The sequence below is a fragment of the Tursiops truncatus genome, chromosome 16 (genome assembly GCF_011762595.2).
Source record: "Tursiops truncatus isolate mTurTru1 chromosome 16, mTurTru1.mat.Y, whole genome shotgun sequence".
Classification (NCBI taxonomy): Eukaryota; Metazoa; Chordata; class Mammalia; order Artiodactyla; family Delphinidae; genus Tursiops; species Tursiops truncatus.
The window spans coordinates 83,345,265-83,370,480 of NC_047049.1; the positions used below are offsets into that span (position 1 = coordinate 83,345,265).

Sequence of the window (25,216 nt, forward strand, 5' to 3'; positions counted from 1 at the left end):
TGCATGTCTAGGAATTTGTCCATTTCTTCCAGTTTGTCCATTTCATTGGCATAGATTTGCTTGTAGTATTCTCTCATGATCTTTTGTATTTCTGCAGTGTCAGTTGTTACTTCTCCTTTTTCATTTCTAATTCTATTGATTTGAGTCTTCTCCCTTTTGTTCTTGATGAGTCTGGCTAATGGTTTATCAACTTTGTTTATCTTCTCAAAGAAGCAGCTTTTAGTTTTATTGATCTTTGCTGTCATTTCCTTCATTTCTTTTTCATTTATTTCTGATCTGATATTTATGATTTCTTTCCTTCTGCTAAATTTGGTTTTTTGTTTTGTTTTGTTTTTCTTTCTCTTATTGCTTTTGGTACAAGGTTAGGTTGTTTATTCGAGATGTTTCCTATTTCTTAATGTAGGATTATATTGCTATAAACTTCCCTCTTAGAACTGCTTTTGCAGCATCCTATAGGTTTTGGGTCATGTCTCCATTGTCATTTGTTTCTAGATATTTTTTTATTTCCTATTTGATTTCTTCAGTGATCACTTCGTTATTAAGTAGTGCAACATTTAGACTCCATGTGTTTATATTTTTACAGATCTTTTCCTCTAATTGATATCTAGTCTCATAGCATTGTGGTCGGAAAAGATACTTGATACGATTTCAATTTTCTTACATTTACCAAGGCTTGATTTGTGACCCAAGATATGATCTATCCTGGAGAATGTTCCATGAGCACTTGAGAAAAATGTGTATTTTGTTGTTTTTGGATGGAATGTCCTATAAATATCAATTAGGTCCATCTTTTTTACTGTATCATTTAAAGCTTGTGTTTCCTTATTTATTTTCATTTTGGATGATCTGTCCATTGGTGAAATGGGGTGCTAAAGTCGCCTACTACGAATGTGTTACTGTCGATTTCCCATCTTATGAGTGTTAGTATTTGCCTTATGTATTGCGGTGTTCCTATGTTGGGTTCATAAATATTTAGAATTGTTATATGTTCTTCTTGGATTGATCCCTTGATCATTATGTAGTTTCCTTCTTCATCTCTTGTAATAGTCTTTGTTTAAAAGTCTATTTTGCCTGATATAAGAATTGGTACTCCAGCTTTCTTTTGATTTCCATTTGCATGTAATATCTTTTTCCATCCCCTCACTTTCAGTCTGTATGTGTCCCTTGGTCTGAAATGGGTCTCTTGTACACAGCGTATAGATGGTTCTTGGTTTTGTATCCATTCAGCCAGTCTCTGTCTTTTGGTGGGAGCATTTAATCTATTTACATTTAAGGTAATTATCAATATGTATGTTCCTATTCTCATTTTCTTAATTGTTTTGGGTTTTTTATTGTAGGTCTTTTCCATCTCTTCTGTTTCTTGCCTAGAGAAGTTCCTTTAGCATTTGTTGTAAAGCTGGTTTGGTGGTGCTGAACTCTCTCAGCTTTTGCTTGTCTGTAAAGGTTTTAATTTCTCCATCCAATCTGAATGAGATCCTTGCTGGGTAGAGTAATATTGGTTGTAGGTTTTTCTCCTTAATCATTTTAAATATATCCTGCCAGTCCCTTCTGGCTTGCAGAGTTTCTGCTGAAAGATCACCTGTTAATCATATAGGGATTCCCTTTTGTGTTATTTGTTGTTTTTCCCTTGCTGCTTGTTGTTGCTATGTTTTCTTTGTATTTAATTTTTGATAGTTTGATTAATATGTGTCTTTGCTTGTTTCTCCTTGGATTTATCCTGTATGGAACTCTCTGTGCTTCCTGGACTTGATTAACTATTTCCTTTCCCATGTTAGGGAAGTTTTCAACTATAGTCTCATCAAATATTTTCTCAGTTTTTTTTCTCTTCTTCTTCTGGGACCCCTATAATTCGAATGTTGATGTGTTTAATGTTGTCCCAGAGGTCTCTGAGACTGTTCTCAGTTCTTTTCATTCTTTTTTCTTTATTCTGCTCTGCAGTAGTTATTTCCACTATTTTATTTTCCAGGTCACTTATCCGTTCTTCTATCTCAGTTATTCTGCTATTGGTCCCCTCTAGAGTATTTTTAATTTCATTTATTGTGTTGTTCATCGTTGCTTGTTTCCTCTTTAGTTCTTCTAGGTCCTTTAAATGTTTCTTGCATTTTCTCTCTTCTATTTCCAAGATTTTGGATCATCCTTACTATCATTATTCTGAAATTTTTTTTCAGGTAGACTGCCTATTTCCTCTTCATTTATTAGGTCTGGTGGGTTTTTACCTTGCTCCTTCATCTGCTGTGTGTTTTTCTGTCTTTTAATTTTTCTTATCTTACTGTTTGGGGGTCTCCTTTTTGCTGGCTGCAGGATCGTAGTTCCCGTTGTTTTTGGTGTCTGTCCTCAGTGGCTAAGGTTGGTTCAGTGGGTTGTGTAGGCTTCCTCATGGAGGGGACTAGTGCCTGTGTTTGAGGCTGGATCTTGTCTTTCTGGCGGGCAAGTCCAGGTCTGGTGGTGTGTTTTGGGGTGTCTGTGGACTTATGATTTTAGGCAGCTTCTCTGCTAATGGATGGGGCTGTTTTCCTGTCTTGCTAGTTGTTTGCCCTTCGGTGTCCAGCACTGCAGCTTGCTGATCGTTGAGTGAAGCTGGGTCTTGGCGTTGAGATGGAGATCTCTGGGAGATTTTCGCTATTTGATATTACGTGGAGCTGCAAGGTCTCATGTGGACCAGTGTTCTGAAGTTGGCTCTCCCACTTCAGAGGCACAGCACTGACTCCTGGCTGGAGCACCAAGAGCCTTTCATCCACATGGCTCAGAATAAAAGGGAGAAAAAGTAGAAAGAAAGAAAGAGGATAAAATAAAATAAAGTAAGATAAAAAATAAAGTAATTAAAATAAAAAATAATTATTAAGAAAAAAAATTTTTAAGTAAAACAAAACAATTAGATGGACAGAACCCTAGGAGAAATGGTGATAGCAAAGCTATACAGACAAAATCTCACACAGAAGCATATACATACACACTCACAAAAAGCGCAAAAGGGGAAAAAATAATATATATTGTTCTGAAAGTCCACCTCCTCAATTTGGGATGGTTCATTGTCTTTTCAGGTGTTCCACAGATGCAGGGTACATCAAGTTGATTGTGGAGATTTAATCCGCTGCTCCTGAGGCTGCTGGGAGAAATTTTTCTCTACTTTGTTCACACAGCTCCCAGGGTTCAGCTTTGGATTTGTCTCTGCCTCTGCGTGTAGGTCGCCTGAGGGTGTCTATTCTTTCCTCAGACAGGACGGGGCTAAAGAAGCAGCCGATTCGGGGATTTGGCTCACTCAGGCCAGGGGGAGGGAGGGGTACGGGGCGAGCCTGTGGCGGCAGAGGCCGGCGTGATGTTGCACCAGCCTGAGGTGCGCCGTGCGTTCTCCCAGGGAAGTTGTCCCTGGATCCCGGGACCCTGGCAGTGGCGGGCTGCACAGGCTCCCAGGAGGGGTGGTGTGGATAGTGACCCGTGCTCGCACACAGGCTTCTTGGTGGCGGCAGTAGCAGCCTTAGCATCTCATGCCCGTCTCTGGGGTCTGCACTGTTAGCCACGGCTCGCGCCCATCTCTGGAGCTCCTTTAAGCAGCGGTCTTAATCCCCTCTCCTCGGGCACCAGGAAACAAAGAGGGAAGAAAAAGTCTCCTGTCTCTTTGGCAGGTCCAGACTTTCCCCTGGACTCCCTCCCGGCTAGCCGTGGTGCACTAACCCCTTCAGGCTGTGTTCACACCACCAGTCCTCTCCCTGCGCTCTGACCGAAGCCCAAGCCTCAGCTCCCAGTCACGCCCACCCCGGCGGGTGAGCAGACAAGCCTCTCGGGCTGGTGGGTCGGCACCGATCCTCTGTGCGGGAATCTCTCCACTTTGCCCTCCGCACCCCTGTGCCTGCACTTTCCTCCGTGGCTCCGAAGCTTCCCCCCTCTGCCACCCGCAGTCTCCGCCCTTTAAGGGGCTTCCTAGTGTGTGGAAACCTTTCCTCCTTCATGGCTCCCTCCCACTGGTGCAGGTCCCCTTCCCTATTATTTTGTCTCTGATTTTTCTTTTTCCCTACCCTGGTTCGTGGGGAGTTTCTTGCCTTTTGGGAAGTCTGAGGTCTTCTGCCAGCGTTCAGTGGGTGTTCTATAGGAGCAGTTCCACGTGTAAAAGTATTTCTGATGTATCTGTGGGGAGGAAGGTGATCTCCACGTCTTACTCTTCCACCATCTTCCCTCTCCCCCAAAATGTTTGGCTTTGATGACCAGTGAGACTTACTTTCAGGAGACCCAGAAGGCTGTGGGAAATAGAGCAGTAATTTGAAAGAAGCCAGGGTCAGACCCACCTGCTGATCTTGTAGAGCTTCCTGGAGAGGCAAGAGGCAACTGGAGCTGACCCTGGGGACATAGGCAAAAGGAGTCAGATGTAGAAAGAAAAATATCATATGATTTCACTTATATGTGGAATTTAAAAACAAAACAAATGAACAACATAACAAAGAGAAGCAGAGTCATAGATACAGAGAAAAAACAGGTGGTTGCCAGAAGGGAAAGGTTGGGGGAAGAGAAAAATAGGTGAGGGAGATTAATAGGTACAAACTTAAGAGTTGCAAAATAAATGAGTCACAGGTATGAAATGTACAGTGTGGGAAATATAGTCAATAACTATATCAATGACTATGTAATATATTTCTGTGTAACTAGACTTATGGTGGTGATCATTTTGGTATGTATAGAAATACTGAATCACTGTGTCATGTAATAGGAACTAACATAGTGTTGTCAATCAATTATACTGCAAACAAACAAACTCAGAAAAAGAGAACCAATTTGTGGTTACCAAAGGCAGGGGGTGGGGGGATGGGAATTGGATGAGGTTAATTAAAAGGTACACATTCTAGGGAAGTAATGTACCACATGATAAATACAATTAATCCTGCTGTATCCTAAGCGTTCTCATCACAAGGAAAAAAAATTTTAATATTTCTTTAATTTTGTATCTATGTGAGATGGTGGGTGTTCACTATACTTACTGTGGTGTCACTTCATGATGTTTGCAAATCAAATCACTTTGCTGTACACCTTAAACAGATACAGTGCTGTGTGTCCATTATATCCCAATAAAACTAGAAGAAAGGGTAAAGAAATGATTTGGACAGTTAGTTTTACTGGTATTGACTTCTAATTTAATTCCATGGTGGTCAGAGTGCCTACTTTGTATGATTTCAGTTCCTTTCCCTCTTTCCCTCACCCCACATAACTATGAGACAACACCAGGACCTTTATATAAATTAAAACTGATGTCAATATATCAGTCTCAGAGAGGGATCAAAATGGCAGAGTAGGAGGACATGGAGCTCACCTCCCTACACAAACACATCCAAAATACATCTACAAGTGGAACAAAACTACTATACATAAATATATTAGCAACAAGAACCTATAAGTTCCCTGCATAGCACTGGGAACTATATTCAATATTTTATAATAACCTATAATGGAAAAGAATCTGAAAAAAATAACTGAATCACTATGATGTAAGCCTGAAACTAGCACAATACTATACTTAAACTATACTTCAATTAAATACACACACACACACACACACGCGTGTATGTCTGTGTGTGTGTGTGTGTCTTGGGGCCAGCAGGCAGCACCACAGTGGGGTGACCACCTTACCTGTTGTCCCTACTCATTGACACAGTTTCTCTTACTTTACTCAGAAGGCAGTTTGCAGTAGCTCCTGCCAAGAGAGTTCCTCTCACTTTCAGTGTTAAGTGTATTGTTTCTGGGTAAGATGTTAATATTAGGAGAAGGTGAGTGGAGGCCATACTTGAACACTATCTTTTCAACTTTTGTGTAAATCTGAAGTTAATACAAAGTAAGGCCATGAAATAGGTGATCATTACCTCAGCTGTCTCCTATAATTGAGAGTTTCATAAAGGGAAAATGGAAATAATACATTTAATTCAGTTTGCATCGGTTTAACCTAAAGGAGTAAAAGAAAAGCTCTGTTAGTAATTTCTCATTCTTAAGTTCAAGTAAACAGGACAGTAATGGTTCCATTATCTTAGGACATGAGAATGAAAATTGCTAAAAGTTGTAGGTTTAGATCAGAGACTCTTGCAAGAAAGTAGTGAAGGTGGCCTATGAAGCCAGATTTCAAAACAAGTGAGGACAGAGGAGCATTGAATTATAAAGCAACTGTATATAAATCATGGTGTCTTTCAGTGAGTCTGCATGGATGAGAGAATATTTATAGATGCAGAAATCTTCATATGCTCTTAGGATCAGAAGGAAAACCTAGTAATAAGAGATTTCGGATGCTGGAAATAGACAATGGATTTGATACTTGCCTAAAGGAAGTAGGGGTAGGTAGATTAAAGACCATACAGGTGAGGAACTTGGCTGTGATTTAGAGATGGTAAACAAAATGTACAGTGATCATCATGCACTCATCACCCAGCAGTTCCTGACTTGGTTTCATCTACACCCCTGCCCACTTGCCGCCTCCCATATTGTTTGTGAAGCAAATCCTCAACAGGTATAATTTCATCCATATATATTTTAATATGTGTCGCTAAAAAATCCCCTTTAAAAAATAACAAGCACCAGTTTTACCACTAAAAATAATAATAATCCCTAATGTCACCAAATACCCAGTCTCTGTTCGAAAGTCCAATTAGTTCATATATGTAAGAAATGATTTTATTTTCTTACAGTTTGTTTGAAGCAATATATAAAGAAGTTCAAACCATTATAATCAGACAATATCTCTTAAGTCTTTATAATAGACTTTTTTTTCCCTTTACATTTAGGTATTGAAGAATCTAGATCATTTGTCCTTGACTTAGTTCTGGCTGTTATAAGAAAATACCATAGACTGGGTGGCCTAAACAGTGAACATTTACTTCTCACAGTTCTGGAGGCTGGGAGGTCCAGGTCAAGGTGCAGCATAAATCTACCACTTACTAGTTGTATGTTCTTTGTCAAATAACCCTTTGAAACCCTTCTGAGTGTCATGTAGTTGTAATATGAAGCAGCCTTGATGGCACCTTCTGGAGATGGGCACTGCCACCCACTGTCACGATGCTGGCCGCCCTGCTGGTACCCACTCATTGGTGCTGCCATGATCTCCAATGGGAGCCTCTGTCAGTATCTCCCGGGGCTGTTGCTTTTTTTTCCCATCAGCAATGTAGGAAGCCCATAGTATAGAAGCAGTATAATACACATATAGAGACATATTAGTTTGGGGACAAAGAGCCGATATTTCATTTGTTTAGAGTCTAGAAGGAAAGTATAGACCCAACACTTCCCTTATGTCCCAACTTGATTACAGGTTCATTTCTGAAATAGGTTGGACACATAGTGATTAATTTTGCAAATGGTTGGACCAGGGATAGCTACCAGTATATGGAGGACTCTTGTCAGCTGCTAACATCTGAGTCCAAAAACCCTAACATGAATCCTTAAGAGAACTACTGTTGATGCCTGAGGAGTTGAGTCCTCTTGGTAATAATAACTGCATGAATGAAATCAGCATTTGGATGGGGAAAGAATATCCCATGTTGGAAAGTAATCATAGCTTTTATACGTGTGTGTGTGTGTTTGTGTGTGTGTGTGCATGCTTTGACAGCTTTTTGGAGACTACAGCCTATTTCTTCATGAGACCAAAAATTGGAGAGAAGGAAGTGTCCCCAAATGTTTTCTTCAGTATCTGGCATGAATTCAGCTCCGACTTTAAAGACTTTTGGAAGAAAGAAAACAAACTTATTCTACAAGAGAGGTAGGTGTTTTTCATTTACACAGTGGCATTTTGAAACATGTTTTCTCGGGTGTGGCCAATTAGGGATTGCCAACTTTTATAGCCTGAATGACAAATTAGGTTCTAACTCTGGGTCTCCAGTCTGAGAGGGTGCTGAGATCGGACAGTATTTGCAGCCTGAGTAAGAAAAGTCAGCACAATGGCTGTGATGCTACAAAGGACAGCTAGAGTGATGGTTTGCCAGGACCACCTTCTGGTAAAACAGCTTCTGTGATGAGGAGGCCACACAGAAGCAAACAAGGTAAGAACAAGAGTGAAAGAACACTGCCGAGATGACAGCCCACTCACTTCAAAAGACCATAAGGTAAGACGAATCAGTTTGGTTTTATTTTTGCTCAATTCATTAGATACTGTCAAAATTTCACCATTCATATCAAAATTTCTCCCAGGTGTCACCAAGAAACTGATGATCAATATTTTTTAAAAGATTTTTCAAGAATCTTATCAGATCATATCACGTTTCCTAAAGTAAATTCTTTCAGGAATGAAGGGAAGTTTCTGTTCTTAAGTACATGAAATAGAGTCTCTGTCACTTGATTATGAAGGTCACAGAGGTGTCCTGTTACCAAGTCAGGAAGCAGGCTGGCCCATGCATGGCAGCATCCCGAAGTAGCTGGATCTGGAGGGAGAAGGAAAAAGGAAAAGGAAACCAAACCCTAATCCTGAACCAGTTGGTGTGCTTTCCAACATCCTGTCCCTAACAAGGACTTTGCTTTAGAAAACTTACCTCCTAAGGGACTTTATTCATCAGAGCACAAAATTCCACAGTTTTCTGCTTATCATCTTCATTTTGGTCTTGCTTACATACAAAACCACGCTCACCTGCCTAGTCTTCATCTGTAAGTAGATTCTCATCCATCCTTAAATCAGGTGAAGTTAAATGCGGACACGTCCTGAGCATGTGGACTGTGCCTGGCTTGTGCTCACTCACAGAATTACCTACCTAGAACCCAGGCTCCATCAGAGAAGGGAGTCTGCTTCAGCGAACAATGGATGCAAAAAGAGAGCAGTCTGAGCAGAAGGAAAACACTGAGCTTATTCTAAACACATCACCAGGAGTTAACATAAAAGATGAGATGTTAGAAGTCCATGCGGGTGAGACAGGAGGGAGAGTCGTGTAAACATGGCACATTTGGACCACCGTTCATTTCTTTCAGACTTAGCTGTATGTTTCCAGTTTTTCACCCAGCAAGGCTTGCTCAGTTTGGACAACGGTGAGGAGGAAACTGGTTTTAACGTCAGCATGTCACAGACAACCTCCCTTCCTGACGCCACTACTCCCCACGTGCCTTCTTCAGCTCTGATCTAAGCCTGGGCCCCTAAAGGGACTGGGGCTCATTCACACTCAGGAACAAAATGGAAAGATCAGTGTTTCACTTTGCGAGGGAGCTGAGACGATCCTGATGAGAGTGGACATGGTGGGATATAGGCATGGACAGGGCAGGAGTGAGGAGACTGGTGTTGGGGGGCAGCTGCCCTGAGGGCACATGATGAGGAAGTGAATTGCATCAGAGGCCGCAGGCCCTGTGGAGGTGGCTCTGGAGGTCCTGGCGCGAGATGGCAGAGGGACTGTCATTTGAGCTCCCATTACTGCGTGGCTTGTAGGGAAGCTGCTGAGAGGCCCCCGTGGAGGTGATGTCGGGAAGGACCAGCCATTTGCAGCCTGTGCTCTCTGAGATAGAGTTGTGTTACCAGGCAACACTATGGTTAACAGTCCACTGTTTATGATAGTTGATGCATTGGACATGCCCACTGAATATCTCATAAAATCAACCCAATCCTTTTTTTATACTTCATCCTTTGCTAAAAAAAAATTACGATGGGCTTTTTGAGTCACCCTTGGTGACTTCACTTTCAACTTGGCAGTGCTGTGAACTGGGATGTGACAGGTGCTCTCCACTGCACACTTCTCATTTTCCTAAATCATTTGCTTTTAGTGAAAGGCTAAGGAAGAACATGTGGCAGGTGAGAGAGCATCTTTGCCCTCTGACTTCCAAACTATATTACGTCTCTTGGCAAAGAGACTGGTTTGAAAAGTAAGACTGTTGGTCTGAATTGTTTGTAGCAAAATTTTGTCCCTTTCCTTAGTGGAAAACCAGCCACAAAATTTCAAGGAAACAGTGGGAAATAAAAACGGCGGGCCTGTTATTCAAAAAGTATTAAAAATTTCAAGACAGCAAACTATTAAACCAAGTGCAGAGCCCTGAGAGGGGGCCCTGTGTGCTGCACAAATGCCCACCCTTGAAGGCAGCCTTGCCCTGGTGTAAGCTTTCTGGCACGTGCTCTGCAGTTAGGTGAAAGGGTGTTTCAGGAATGCTCCGATGCCCCCAGACATTTACAGGACACAGGGTGCAGCCAGTGGAAGGGTTAAACCCCTGACACACCGATGTCAGTGTGAGCAAGGCTTCAAGTGACATGTGCTTCAGATGGGATGCTCTCCCCAACCTGAGTGTTCCCTCCTCTTCTCCTGTGATATGTACTGGCTGCATATTTTCATAGTCCTGTACTGCTCTTACTTTATACCATGACTTCTTCCATGTTTGCATTTGTCTTTGTTTCTTGGACATGGTGTTTTGTGTCTTCTTTTTCAGTGTCGCTCTCAGGGCCTCTAGGCCACAGTGCCCCCTTTTGGTGTTTCCATACATATTTGCTGATTTGACTTGTCACATTGTATTTGACGCAGACACGGAAATAAGAACTTAGTCTAGTAAAATAATGAACGTGTTTTCTTAGGTAATTTAAGTTTGCCACTGGAGGTAATAAAAACCCCACTCCAAACACTGGAAGCAAAAAGAGAGACTTTGTTTAGACGGTCAAACCACAGAAGAGCAGGATGGAAGGTGGCTGTGGGTGCCTGAGTGTGGAAATCCTAACTAACCACAGCTGTGCAGGGCAGGTTGATGGGGCTGTTAGTCAGGTGTGTCTCTACCTGCCGGCCGCCACCTGTCTTTTAAATGGCCCCTCCTCCTCCTCTCCTCTCTCTCCTCCTCTCTTTATCTCTCTCGTCCTCACTCTCTCACCCTCTCTCCCCTTCCAGCACCCTCCCTCCCACCTGCTCTGTACTCCAGCCTAACTTCCAGGCCAAGCTGTTTCTTTATGAGTGGACCCCTGGCCATCAGTCCAGCCATGGCTCACATTCTCCTAACTCAGGAGGAGAGGGCATTCTCTACCCTGTAGATTAATTCCAGGGAGGAACTCCAGAGGAGTCGTGTTCATCTTTGGATCAGCCACAGTGGCCAGAGGCATGGATACCGTGGTTGGTTCAGTGGTTCACAGATGCAGTCCTGCAGCCAGAGGGGAGTGTTGCCATGGTCGACAGTCTCGTTCTCAGCACTGTCACTGGAGTTAGGGAGAGCAGTTGCCCAAAGAAAGTAAATAATAATCTACTAGCCCTAATTTATTAAGCCTTTAAAGGTAACCTGTGTAACTAGCAGAATGCCCTAGCATGGTAGAAATAACCCAAAAGGTGGTTTAATGGTGTGGTTGAAGTTTTCTTTTCTGTTCAAGTTTTCCTTGCTCTAATTTGGAAAGTATACATTGAATAATATGTTTAAGGTTGTAAATACTCTATAAAATGTCCTCATCCCATTCTTTCTAATTGGTGGCTGAGTACAGAGTGGTAGTAACATATTATCTGACTTTTCCTAATGACTCGCATGAGTTAGTAGATGTATTTCTTGAAATGGTGAACTTCTAGTCTATGGTGAAAAGGTCTGCTGTCCTTCTCATTGATGTGGTGTGGAAAACATGAGCATTTGAGTTAGCTCTCCCTCTTGCCCACTTGAGTCTTAGGAAGGCATGCTTTCTTTTTTTTTTAAAGAGTTTTTTCATGTGGACCATTTTTAAAGTCTTTATTGAATTTGTTACAGTATTGCTTCTGTTTTGTGTTTTGGTTTTTTGGCCACAAGGCATGTGGGAAGCTTAGCTGCCCCACAAGGGATGGAACACGCAGCCCCTGAATTGGAAGGTGAAGTCTTAACCACTGGACTGCCAAGGAAGTCCCAAGGCATGGTTTCAAAGTCAGCAAAATGGAGACAGTAATACCTGTTTTGCAGTGAGACTGTGTAACTAAATGAGGTTATATATTAGAGTATGTAGCACAGTGTCTCCATGCTAGATGCTCAGTGGCTGTTTCTCCATCATTTAATATAAAGTCCTGATCATGACAACACACAAGGTCATGTGACATTCTGGTAAGGCGTGTTAAGAACACATCTTTATGAGACCTGAACCAAGATGCTGGAGTAGAAGGATGTGCTCTCACTCCCTCTTGTGAGAACACCAGAATCACAACTAGCTGCTGGAAAATCATCGATAGGAAGACACTGGAACTCATGAAAAATGATACACCACATCCAAAGATACAGGAGAAGCCACAATGAGATGGTAGGAGGGGTGTAATCACAGTAAAATCAAATTCCATAACTGCTGGGTGGGTGACTCAGAGACTGGAGAACACTTATACCACAGAAGTCCATCCACTGGAGTGAAGGTTCTGAGCCCCACATCAGGCTTCCCAAGCTGGGAGTCCGGCAACGGGAGGAGAAATTCCTAGAGAATCAGACTTTGAAGTCTAGTGGGATTTGATTGCAGGACTTCGACAGGACTGGGGGAAACAGAGACTCCACTCTTGGGGGTCACACACAAAGTAGTGTGAGCATCGAGACCCAGGGGAAGGAGCAATGACCCCAGGGGAGACTGACCCAGACCTACCTGCTAGTGTTAGAAGGTCTCCTGCAGAGGCGGTGGGTGGCTGTGACTCACCGTGGGGACAAGGACACTGGCAGCAGAAGTTCTGGGAAGTACTCCTTGGTGTGAGCCCTCCCAGAGTCTGCCTTTAGCCCCACCAAAGAGCCCAGGTAGGCTTCAGTGTTGGATTGCCTCAGGCCAAACAACGAACAGGGAGGGAACCCAGCCTCACCCATCAGCAGTCAAGCAGATTAAAGTTTTACTGAGCTCTGCCCACCAGAGCAACAGTCATCTCTACCCACCACCAGTCCCTCCCATCAGGAAACTTGCATAACCCTCTTAGATAGCCTCATCCACCAGAGGGCAGACAGCAGAAGCAAGAAGAACTACAATCCTGCAGCCTATGGAACAAAAACCACATTCACAGAAAGATAGACAAGATGAAAAGGCAGAGGGCTATGTACCAGATGAAGGAACAAGATAAAACCCCAGATAAACAACTAACTGAAGTGGAGATAGGCAACCTTCCAGAAAAAGAATTCAGAATAATGACAGTGAAGATGATCAAGGATCTAGGAAAAAGAATAGAGGCAAAGATCGAGAAGATGCAAGAAATGTTTAACAAAGACCTAGAAGAATGAAAGAACAAACAGAGATGAACAATACAGTAACTGAAATGAAAACTACACTAGAAGGAATCAATAACAGAATAACTGAGGCAGAAAAATGGGTAAGTGACCTGGAAGAGAGAATGCTGGAATGCACTGCTGCTGAACAGAATAAAGAAAAAAGAATGAAAATAAATGAACACAGCCTAAGAGACCTCTGGGAAATTATTAAACACAACAACATTCACATTATAAGGGCCCCAGAAGGGGAAGAGAGAGAGAAAGGACCCGAGAAAATATTTGAAGAGATTATAGTCGAAAACTTCCCTAACATGGGATAGGAAATAGCCACCCAAGTCCGGCAAGCGCAGCGAGTCCCATACAGGATAAATCCAAGGAGGAACACGCCGGGACACATAGTAATCGAATTGACAAAAATTAAAGACAAAGAAAAATTATTGAAAGCACCAAGGGAAAAATGACAAATAACATACAAGGGAACTCCCATAAGGTTAACAGCTGATTTCTCAGCAGAAACTCTACAAGCCAGATGGGAGTGGCATGATATACTTAAAGTGATGAAAGGGAAGAACCTACAAACAAGATTATGCTACCCAGCAAGGATCTCATTCAGATTTGAAGGATAAATCAAAAGCTTTACAGACAAGCAAAAGTTAAGAGAATTCAGCACTACCAAACTAGCTCTACAACAAAAGCTAAAGGAATTTCTCTAAGTGGGAAACGCAAGAGAAGAAAAGGACTTACAAAAACAAACCCAATGGGCTTCCCTGGTGGCGCAGCAGTTGAAAGTCTGCCTGCCGATGCAGGGAACACAGGTTTGTGCCATGGTCTGGGAAGATCCCACATGCCATGGAGCGGCTAGGCCCGTGAGCCATGGCCACTGAGCCTGCACATCTGGAGGCTGTGCTCTGTAACGGGAGAGGCCACAACAGTGAGAGACCCACATACCAAAAACAAAAAACAAACAATTAAGAAAATGGTCATAGGAACATACATATCGATAATTACCTTAAAGGTGAATGGAATAAATACTCCAACCAAAAGACACAGGCTTGCTGAATGGATACAAAAACAAGACCGATATATATGCTGTCTACAAGAGACCCACGTCAGACCTAGGGACACATACAGACTGAAAGTGAGGAGATGCAAAAAGATAGTCCATGCAAATGGAAATGAAAAGAAAGCTGGAGTAGCAATACTCATATCAGATAAAATAGACTTTAAAAGAAAGAATGTTACAAGAGACAAGGAAGGACACTACATAATGATTGAGGGATCAATCCAAGAAGAAGATATAACAATTATAAATATATATGCACCCAACATAGGAGCACCTCAATCCATAAGGCAACTGCTAACAGCTATAAAAGAGGAAATCGACAGTAACACAATAATAGTTTGGGACTTTAACACCTCACTTACACCAATGGACAGATCATCCAAAATGAAAATAAATAAGGAAAGAGAAGCTTTAAATGACACAATAGACCGGATAGATTTAATTGATATTTACAGGACATTCCATCCAAAAACAGCAGATTACACTCTCTTCTCAAGTGTGCATGGAACATTCTCCAGGATAGATCACATCTTGGGTCCCAAATCAAGCCTCAGTAAATTTAAGAAAATTGAAATCATATCAAGCATCTTTTCTGACCACAACACTATGAGATTAGAAATGAATTTCAGGGGAAAAAACATAAAAAACACAAACACATGGAGGCTAAACAATACGTTACTAAATAACGAAGAGATCACTGAAGAAATCAAAGAGGAAGTCAAAAGATACCTAGGGACAAATGACAATGAAATCACGATGATCCAAAACCTATGGGATGCGGCAAAAGCAGCTCTGAGAGGGAAGTTTATACGTTTACAAGCCTACCTAAAGAAACAAGAAAAATAACTGAAATAGAAACAAAGAAAACAATAGCAAAGATCAATAAACCTAAAAGATAGTTCTTTGAAAAGATAAACAAAATTGTTAAACCATTAGCCAGACTCATCAAGAAACAGAGGGAGAGGACGCAAATCAATTAAATTAGAAATGAAAAACAGAAGTTACAACAGACACCGCAGAAATACAAAGCATCCTAAGAGACTACTACAAGCAACTCTATGCCAATAAAATGGACAAACTGGAAGAAGTGGACAGATTCTTAGAAAGGGATAACCTTCCAAGACTGAACCAGGAAGAAATAGAAAATATGAACAGACCAATCACAAGTAATGAAATTGAAACTGTGATTAAAAATCTTCCACAAAACAAAAGTCCAGGACCAGAAGGCTTCACAGGTGAATTCTATCAAACATTTAGAGAAGAGCTAACACCTATCCTTCTCAAACTCTTCCAAAAAATTGCAGAGGAGGAAGCACTCCCAAACTCATTCTATGAGCCCACCATCATCCTGATACCAAAACCAGACAAAGATACTACAAAAAAAGAAAATTAATGACCAATATCACTGATGAATATAGCTGCAAAAATCCTCAACAAAATACTAGCAAACAGAATCCAACAACACATTAAAAGGATCATTCACCACGATCAAGTGGGATTTATCGCAGGGATGCAAGGATTCTTTAATATATGCAAATCAATCAGTGTGATACACCATATTAACAAATTGAAGAATAAAAACCACATGATCATCTCAATGATGCAGAAAAAGCTTTTGACAGAATTCAACACCCATTCATGATAAAAACGCTCCAGAAATTGGGCATAGAGGGAACCTACCTCAACATAATAAAGGCCATATATGAGAAACACACAGCAAACATCATTCTCAATGGTGGAAAACTGAAAGCATTTCCTCTAAGATCAGGAAAAAGACAAGGATGTCCACTCTCACCACTATGATTCAACATAGCTTTGGAAGACCCAGCCACAGCAGTCAGAGGAGAAAAAGAAATAAAATGAATACAAATTGGAAAAGAAGAAATAAAAGTGTCACTGTTTGCAGATGACATGATACTATACATAGAGAATCCTAAAGATGCCACCAGAAAACTACTAGAGCTAATCAATGAATTTGATAAAGTTGCAGGATACAAAATTAATGCACAGAAGTCTCTTGCATTCCTAAACACTAATGATGCAAAATCTGAAAGAGAACTTAAGGAAACACTCCCATTTACCATTGCAAGAAAAAGAATAAAATACCTAGGAATAAACCTACCTAGGGAGACAAAAGACCTGTATGCAGAAAATTATAAGACACTGATGAAAGAAATTAAAGATGATAGCAACAGATGGAGAGATATAGCATGTTCTTGGACTGGAAGAATCAATATTGTGAAAATGACTCTACTACCCAAAGCAATCTACAGATTCAATGCAATCCCTATCAAATTACCAATGGCATTTTTTACAGAACTAGAACAAAAAGTCTTAAAGTTTGTATGGAGACACAAAAGACCCCGAATAGCCAAAGCAGTCTTGAGGGAAAAAAAACAGAGCTGGAGGAATCAGGCTCCCTGACTTCAGACCATACTACAAAGCTACAGTAATCAAGACAATATGGTACTGGCACAAAAATAGAAACATAGATCAATGGAACAAGATAGAAAGCCCAGCGGTAAGCCCACACACCTATGGTCAACTAATCTATGAGAAAGGAGGCAAGGATATACAATGGAGAAAAGACAGTCTCTTCCATAAGTGGTGCTGGGAAAACTGGACAGCTACATGTAAAAGGACGAAATTAGAACACTCCCTAACACCATACACAAAAATGAACTCAAAATGGGTTAGAGACCTAAATGTAAGACCGGACACTATAAAACTCTTAGAGGAAAACATAGGAAGCACACTCTTTGACATAAATCACAGCAGGATCTTTTTTGATCCACCTCCTAGAGTAATGGAAATAAAAACAAAAATAAACAAATGGCACCTAATGAAACTTCAAAGCTTTTGCACAGCAAAGGAAACCATAAAGAAGATGAAAAGACGACCCTCAGAATGGGAGAAAATATTTGCAAACAAATCAATGGACAAAGGATTAATCTCCAAAATATATAAACAGCTCATGCAGCTCAATATTAAAAAAACAGACAAGCCAATCCAAAAATGGGCAGAAGACCTAAATAGACATTTCTCCAAAGAAGACATACAGATGACCAAGAATCACATGAAAAGCTGCTCTACATCACTAATTATTAGAGAAATGCAAATCAAAACTACAATGAGGTATCACCTCACACCAGTTAGAATGGGATTATCAGAAAATCTACAGACAACAAATGCTGGAGAGGGTGTGGAGAAAAGGGAACCCTCCTGCACTGTTGGTGGGAATGTAAATTGATACAGCCACTATGGAGAACAGTATGGAAGTTCCTTAAAAAACTAAAAATAGAATTATCATATTATCTAGCAATCCCAGTACTGGGCATATACCCAGAGAAAACCATAATTCAAGAAGACACATGCACCCCAATGTTCATTGCAGCACTATTTATAATAGCCAGGTCATGGAAGCATCCTAAATGCCCATCGACAGACGAATGGATAAGGAAGATGTGGTAAATATATACAATGGAATATTACTCAGCCATAAAAAGGAACGTAATTGGGTCATTTGTTGAGACGTGGATGGATCTAAAGACCGTCATACAGAGTGAAGTAAGGCAGAAAAAGAAAAACAAATATCGTATATTAACGCATGTATGTGGAACCTAGAAAAATGGTACAGATGAACTGGTTTGCAGGGAAGAAGTTGAGACACAGATGTAGAGAACAAACCTATGGACACCAAGGGGAAAGCTGCGGGGGGGGGGGTGGTCGTGTGATGAATTGGGCCATTGGGATTGACATGTATACACTGATGTGTATAAAATATATGACTAAAAAAAATCACATCTGTAAATACAAGGCATTATTGTGACTCAGTTGCTTTCTTCGTTGGTAAAATGTCTTGATTCTGAGTCCAAGTTGAGCTTTTGTTTGACAGTGTTCATGTGACCTATCACTTCTTATTTACATTATGCTCTACTCTTGTTTTGATGCTTCAGACAGCTGACCCATTGGTTTTGTCGTGAGTCCGAAAAAATATTTCTTCATATACTTGCAACTAGGCTTGTACACTTGTTAATAAGAAATTCTTCTTCAAAGAAATTTGGACTAGTTATTACTGAGCAACACAAAACATATGAAAAATAACTTTAAAAAAATGTCAGCTCGACTCTGTCCAGAATATGGGGACAAACTGACGTGAACGGTGCCCAGCCTCTCCCCAAGGCCTCACAGAGCGCAGTGTCCATGCGTGAGGACCCAGGTGACCCATGTCTTATCTCCAGGAAGTCATCAGCATCACCAAGCCACGTGGGGGCCCAGGGGAGCTCGGACGACTTAGCACAGGGTACTAGGGACACTTGTGCTTTTCCACCGTGATGGAGGAACTGTGGTCCTTGGGGAGACAATTTCACTGCCCGCTTTTGCTCTGTTGTAGCCAGACTCAGTTTTCAGGCAGAGTCCAGCTTGTGATGTGTGGTCATCCTCTCATTCCATGTTAAGTGTCCAGGCACAGGAGACCCTCAGTCATTTGATGAAGGCCCCGTCTCCCTGGAGCTGACAGCCTAGCCTTGGTGAGGTGTCACAGGAGGGGGAAGCAAGAGGGGCATCAGTGCCTCCAGAATTATTCTTTGCACACAGATCTGAGTCAAGTAGGAGCTTCACAGGCGGTCCTAGGAGGGGAGGATGTCCTAAACTAGGAAATTGGGCTCTGGCACCCGGGCTTCAAGCCCCATCGTGTGCAGTGCAGCCTATCACCATTTCACTTGTAGTCAGCTTAAGACTTTTAAAAAATATTTATTTATTTATTTGGCTGTGCCAGGTCTTAGTTGCAGCATGTGGGATCTAGTTCCCTGACCAAGGATGGAATCCAGGCCCCCTGCATTAGCAGCACAGAGTCTTAACCACTGGACCACCAGGGGAGTCCCAGCTTAAGCCATTTTGATTTCATAAATCAGTGGTGACATTAGTAAGAGTTGTGTTTAAAGTGCTGTCTAACTTAATTTGCTGGTTCCCTTTATTCTGAGGCAGGTGGTCTTTGAGGAACCAGGAGAAAGGGCAGCTACTCCTCCAGCTGCACGAGCGTGTGTTAGTCAGGTCTAGTCTCTGCCCAGCTGGTCTGTGGTTGGAAGGAAAGCGTGTGAGTGTCCAGCCTTAGGAGGGTACACGTTAGACCAGAGGCACCTCATACACTGAGCTGTGTGTTCAGGTTCAAAGTATGATGTCATCAGAGTAGAAGGAAGCAACCACTTTCAAAGCAACTGAAAATAAACGTGAGCTAAGGAAAGAGGCTTATTATTCTGTAGTCATGTGTTTGTTGGACACATAAGTGGAACTGCCTCTTGGACCTCTGCCCAGCACTGTCACATTGGAGCAGTACGTGAAGTTGGCCAACCGCTTACCCATTAAATTCAGGCATCAGTTTCTACAGGAACGACCCATAAAGCAACCCTCTTCCTAGTTCTGACCCCTGTAGTGGGAACCTTGGAAGGAAATTGACAAACAAGACAGGACAGTGCAAATGGTCCCTGAGAATATGTAGGGAATGTGACCTAGGCTCATTAAAGGAGTAATTAATATGCATTAAGATGTAGTAGGAGGGCTTCCCTGGTGGCGCAGTGGTTGACAGTCCGCCTGCCAATGCAGGGGACACGGGTTCGTGCCCCGGTCTGGAAGGATCCCGCATGCCGCAGAGCAGCTGGGCCCGTGGGCCATGGCCGCTGGGCCTGCGCGTCCGGAGCCTGTGCTCCACGGCGGGAGAGGCCACAACAGTGAGAGGCCCACGTACCGCAAAAAAAAAAAAAAAAAAAAAGGTGTAGTAGGAAATTAAATTCATGAATTTATTAATTCAACAGTTATTTATGCGCTACTCTGTGGTCGGCAAATTCCCTGGCCATGTGGATCTTACCCTCTAGTGAGAGATGCAGACAATAAAAAAGTAAACACGCACATTTTAAAATTATAGGTTGAAATTAGCACTATGTGGAAAGTAAACAGTGAACCATTTTTGCACAATAAAAAGCAGAAGAGTTTCATTTAGAAAGTTTGGTCGGAGGAGGCCTTTCTGAAGAGGCAACATTTACGTTGACACCTAAAGAATTTGAGACTGGTGTAGGGGTACGGTGGTGAGCCTGGCAGGTAGAGGTGCGGGAAGGTCACAGCAGCCTGGCAGAGAAGACTGATCTCCAGGTCATGAGGTGAATCTGAGGAAACAGGCAGGGGCCTGACCGTTCCGACCCTTGCAGTCATGGTAAGAGGCTGACTTTTATCGTGGGTGCAGTAGAAGGCCATCACAGAGCTTTTGAAAGAGAACAACCTGAGATGATTCATGCAGAGAAAAGATGGTTGGTGCAATGGGTAGGAAATTGGACGGTGGTATTGAGAAGCAAGTTAGGAGTTACTGAGGAAACTCCTCAGTAACCTGAGGTGACCCAGGTGAAAGGTGTGATATTCTGCACTAGGAGAGGCAGCAGAGGAGACGGGAAGAGGGTGCTGGGACCCTACACACGCACGTTAGCACAGGTTCCTGGCTGGGGCAGCTCTGGAGGTCAGAAAAGTCTAGTCTCAGCTCCATGAATGATGAGCTTATGTTAACCAGACCTTAGAGATCAGGAAAGTGAGCTTCCCCCTTTCTTCTCCTAAAGTGATTTACAAGGTCTGAAACCCTGGGTATCCGGAAATTTACTTGCTAAAGCTTAGTTCTCCAAAAATGATGTAAAATCCTAAGGTGAAGGTTAGATGGAAAAAATCTATGCATTTGCTTCATCTTTCCATGTTCCAAGAGATCTTTTTAAATTTTGGAAAATCCTGTCTCTAAGCCTCATGTTCAAAAATGGAAGAAAGTCACCTTAAATGTTGTGGTTCCAACTCCCAACAGACAGCTGGGGCCAAGAGTCAAGAAAATAGCTTTTCCACAGACTTTTTTGCTTTAAAAGGATTTAAACCTTGTTGCACCTTCTGCTGAGTTTGTAGAGGCTTGTAATGGTATTTGAGCAATTATTCATTTCCCTTCAGCATTTGCTAAAAATATTTTTTGGTGTCTTAGCGAAGTTTGTCATAAAACTGTCTTGGCAAAAAATATGCTTCATGGAGTAAAGATATTTAAGATTACCTGTTAAAAATAACATCGTGCAGCTTATATGAGCTGCAACTAGCTCCTACAACAAGCTATATCTTTACCAGCAAGCCGTTATTTGGGGGTCATTTAAATTTCTTTAGGAGCCTCTCAAACAATGTGATGGTTATAACCTGCCGGAGGAGGGGGCCAGACCTGTTCGATTTGTCCAACGCCGATTTCTTAGGTTTGTATGGACTTCTGCCGGAGCCTGGATTTTTTAGGTAGTGACAAATGCCCCTGCATCCACCCCCATGTGACGTCTTCCTGGCTGACTCGGAGCCCCTGGTAGAGGAGCCCACTGGCCGGCACCCTTCCTCCTGTCCGCTTTGGGACTTCTCCCTCAGACACGGGGGGGCGTGGGTAGTGCAGAGAAATGGAAGGTGTTCCTTCTACTTTTAAAAATTTGGGATCGTGGGGTCAGTAATGAGTACTCAAAGCTAGTCGTGAGAGATGGAGGTGGGCGAGATCGTCCCCAAGATGTAGGCGTTTGTCTCTACAACAGGTTTGCAGCTGATGGCAACATTAGACCCAGACATTGCAGCATCATTTTATTGGACAAAGAGCAGTCAACTCACTGGTTTTGCCTGCTAAAATCTGGTTAACATTTAAGAAGCAACTGTGATAAGGCGCGAAACTCAATTTGAGTGTATGGGACTTTCACGTGCTTGGGGGGACTGTGGGCAGTGAAGCCACTTTGGAAAACAGGCCTTTCCTCAAAGGGGGCAGTCTAGGAACTTCCCTGGCAGGCCACTGGTTAGGACTCCGCACTTCCACTGCAGGGCGCACGGGTTCCATCCCTGGTCGAGGAGCTAAGATCCCACAAGCCCTAGGGAAAATTAAAAAACAAAAAAAGTGAGCGTACAGCTGCCGTGGGGCCCGCAGCTCCTGCCGCGGGTCTGTGGAAGAGGCCTGTGGACACGCAGCAGTGTCACTCATGACACCTGAACAACTCGGAGGTCTGTCCACTGATGAGTGCGTAAATAAAGCACGGCGTATCCTTACAGTGGAATAGCGTTATGTGATAAAAAGAAATGAAGCACTGATACAGGCTGTAACATGGGTGCTAAGTGAAAGAAGATGGTCAGAGAAGAAGACTGTGTGGTGTGTTTTGCTTTATATGAAACACCCAGAATTAGCAAGTATATAGGATCTGGAAGTAGATTAGCCCTTGTCAGGGGCTGGGGACAGAGAGGAATGGAAAGTGACTGCTGGTGAGGTTTCTTGGCGGGGTGGAATGTTCTAAAACTAGATGGCTGCATAGCCCTGTGGGTTAGGGTTTTGTTTTGTTTCGTTTTTTCCAGTTTTTTGTTTGTTTGTTTTCTGGCTGCACCATGCGTCTTGTGGGATCTTACTTCCCCGACCCCTCCCCGGCCCTCAGCAGTGAAAGTGAGAAGTCCGAACCAGGAGACCACCAGGAAATTCCCTGTTTGGCCGTGAATTTTCCACTTAAATGGATGAATTTAATAGTACGCTAATGATATCTCAAAGCTTTTTTTTTTTTTTTTGGAAGAAAGTAAATAGAATTCTCACATTAACCACTAAGCCTAAAAGTGGACCAGGATTGAACGTCCCACCCTCAGCGGTCTGTTCAGGTTGGTCACAGTTTTGAATTCGTACATCAGTTACTTTTCTTTCTGCCTGGTCCACTCATGGCCATTTCCCCTGTGCCCAGGGGACGTACTCAAGGAAAGCAAATCTTTTAACTACTAACATGAATAAATGAGCTAAATCAAAATTTCAGAGACAAATATGCTGGCAAAAATTATAAAAAAATAAAATCACACAGTTAATTCCAAGATCAAAATGATCTCCATCTATTTGAATACTTAGTGATTTATAATAACTTGACTCTGTAGTGATGAAATGACTAGTGCTTTCCCTGTGTAAACTTCAGACTCAGGAAACCTTAATTCATGTTAAAAATATACAGTACGTGTGTCTATTCTGAAATTACTCATCTATTCTAAATAAACTTTTTTCAAATCTAATCTCCATGGGGGGAGTCAGATTGTCCAAGTTTTCTTAAACTGTATTTCTAATGGAGAAGAGATAAATACTTAGGGGGGAAAAAGTGGATATAATAATGGTGAAAATAAATAAAAAGGGGAGGAAGTTTGTCTGCGTTTGCTATGGGGTAAAGCCCCATCTCTCACTTGTGTTTCATGAGGTCTCCACCCTCTCGCCAGAATGTCTCCCTACTCCTGCCCACCGGCCCTTACCTGGCGTCTGAGTTCTCACTCGTGACCCTCCCCACAGGCCTCTGACCAGGTCGCTGCTTCTGCTTGTCATAAACAGTTAGGCTTAGAAACATGAACCATGGGCAGCTGCTAGGTCAGGAGAGGAATTTTGAGTCCATGTGAAGAAAGCAGACATTTTTTGAGGCAGGGACAGACCGTTTATACGGTGCTTCCTAGCCAGTGGGCCCTCAGTGAGGACTGGCCGTGCTGGTGCTGCAGAACTGGCCATGGAAGTACAGCGTGGTCTGGACACGGGCATTTCTAGTCAATTCAGGTGTCCACCGTTGAACAGCTATCATAGCAAATAAGTTTCCCCCAGCCTGTGTTCCTTGGTTTATGTGGAAAGTTCTTGTTTATTATTTGTTCCTCCTTAGAAGGACCTTTAGGTCATTGTCACCGTGGTCGTCATCATCATTATCATTTAAGTTATTATACATGCATGATATTTCTTATATGCATATTATAATTTCATATCAAACTCAAATTCTAATGCTCTTGGAGTTTTAGGAGCTATGATTTACAATTTTTAAGATTTAATATTTTTAAGATAATATTGCAGAACCAAAAAAATGAAAATCATATCATACCTAATATAGTTCCTAAAATGATGTAAGACTTCTGTTTTCAATTTAGGCTTTCTAATGATAATATGATATTATTAGCTCATGGATACACCAGAGGTTTGTCAGCTTGCTCTTTTTTTTTTAACTGAAGTATAGTTGATTTACAATGTTGTGTTAATTTCTGCTGTATAGCAAGTGATTCAGTTTTACATATATACATTTTTTTGATATTCTTTTTCATTATGGTTTATCACAGGATATTGAATATAGTTCCCTGTGCTATACAGTAGGCCATTGTTGATTATCCATTCTCTATATAATAGTTTTCATCTGCTAATCCCAACTTCCCAGTCCTTCCCTCCTCCCCTACCCACCCCCTTGGCAACCAGAAGTCTGTCCTCTATGTCTGTGAGTCTGTCTCTGTTTCATAGATAAGTTCATTTGTCATATGTTAGGTTCCACATATAAGTGATATCATATGGTATTTGTCTTTCTGACTTATTTCACTTAGTATGATAATCTCGAGGTCCATCCTTGTTGCTGCAAATGGCATTATTTCATTCTTTTTATGGCTGAGTAATATTCCATTGTATATAGGTACCACATCTTTATCCATTCATCTGTTGATGGACATTTAGGTTGTTTCCATGTCTTGGCTATTATAAATAGTGCTGCGATGAACATAAGGGTGCATACATCTTTTTGAACTGTAGTTTTGTCAAGATACATGCCCAGGAGTAGGATTGCTGGATCATATAGTAACTCTATTTTTAATTCTTTGAGGACCCTCCATACTGTTTTACATAGTGGCTGCACCAACTTATGCTTGCCCTTTTTGAACGTTGTCTTATATGAAGCCCAGGAGCATTTTATTTTACTTTATTTCATTCCATTTTGATTTATTTTGCTTTTGTTTCCTGAGTAAGATCAGTAATAAAACGCTTAAGATCCCTGATACCTCGAATGTCTTTCTAAGTTTGAAAACTTTAATCAGCTTCATCTGTCATTTTATCTTGTTGAGGGATGTTGACATTCTCTGGATAATCCTTCAGCTTTCTCCCCATCGTCCCCCACAGCCCTGGCCATGCTCCACCCCCAACTGATTACAAAGGTCACCCCTTCCTTTAGGAACAACGGTTATGCTGTCACCTGTGTGTCACACTCTGTTCTAGATAAAGTGTTCCTGCCCTCACGTCCCCGATCT

The 25,216-nt window shown here is 42.0% G+C and overlaps 1 protein-coding gene across 1 annotated transcript in view; it reads left to right on the forward strand.

The window, feature by feature from the left end:
* FMN2 (formin 2) overlaps positions 1–25,216 on the forward strand; it is a 316,289-nt gene that overhangs the window by 277,259 nt on the left and 13,814 nt on the right. Inside the window, exon 17 of the mRNA XM_073793699.1 lies at positions 7,571–7,720. Coding sequence (XP_073649800.1) covers positions 7,571–7,720 — 150 coding nt within the window. The remainder of the gene's footprint in view (positions 1–7,570; positions 7,721–25,216) is intronic.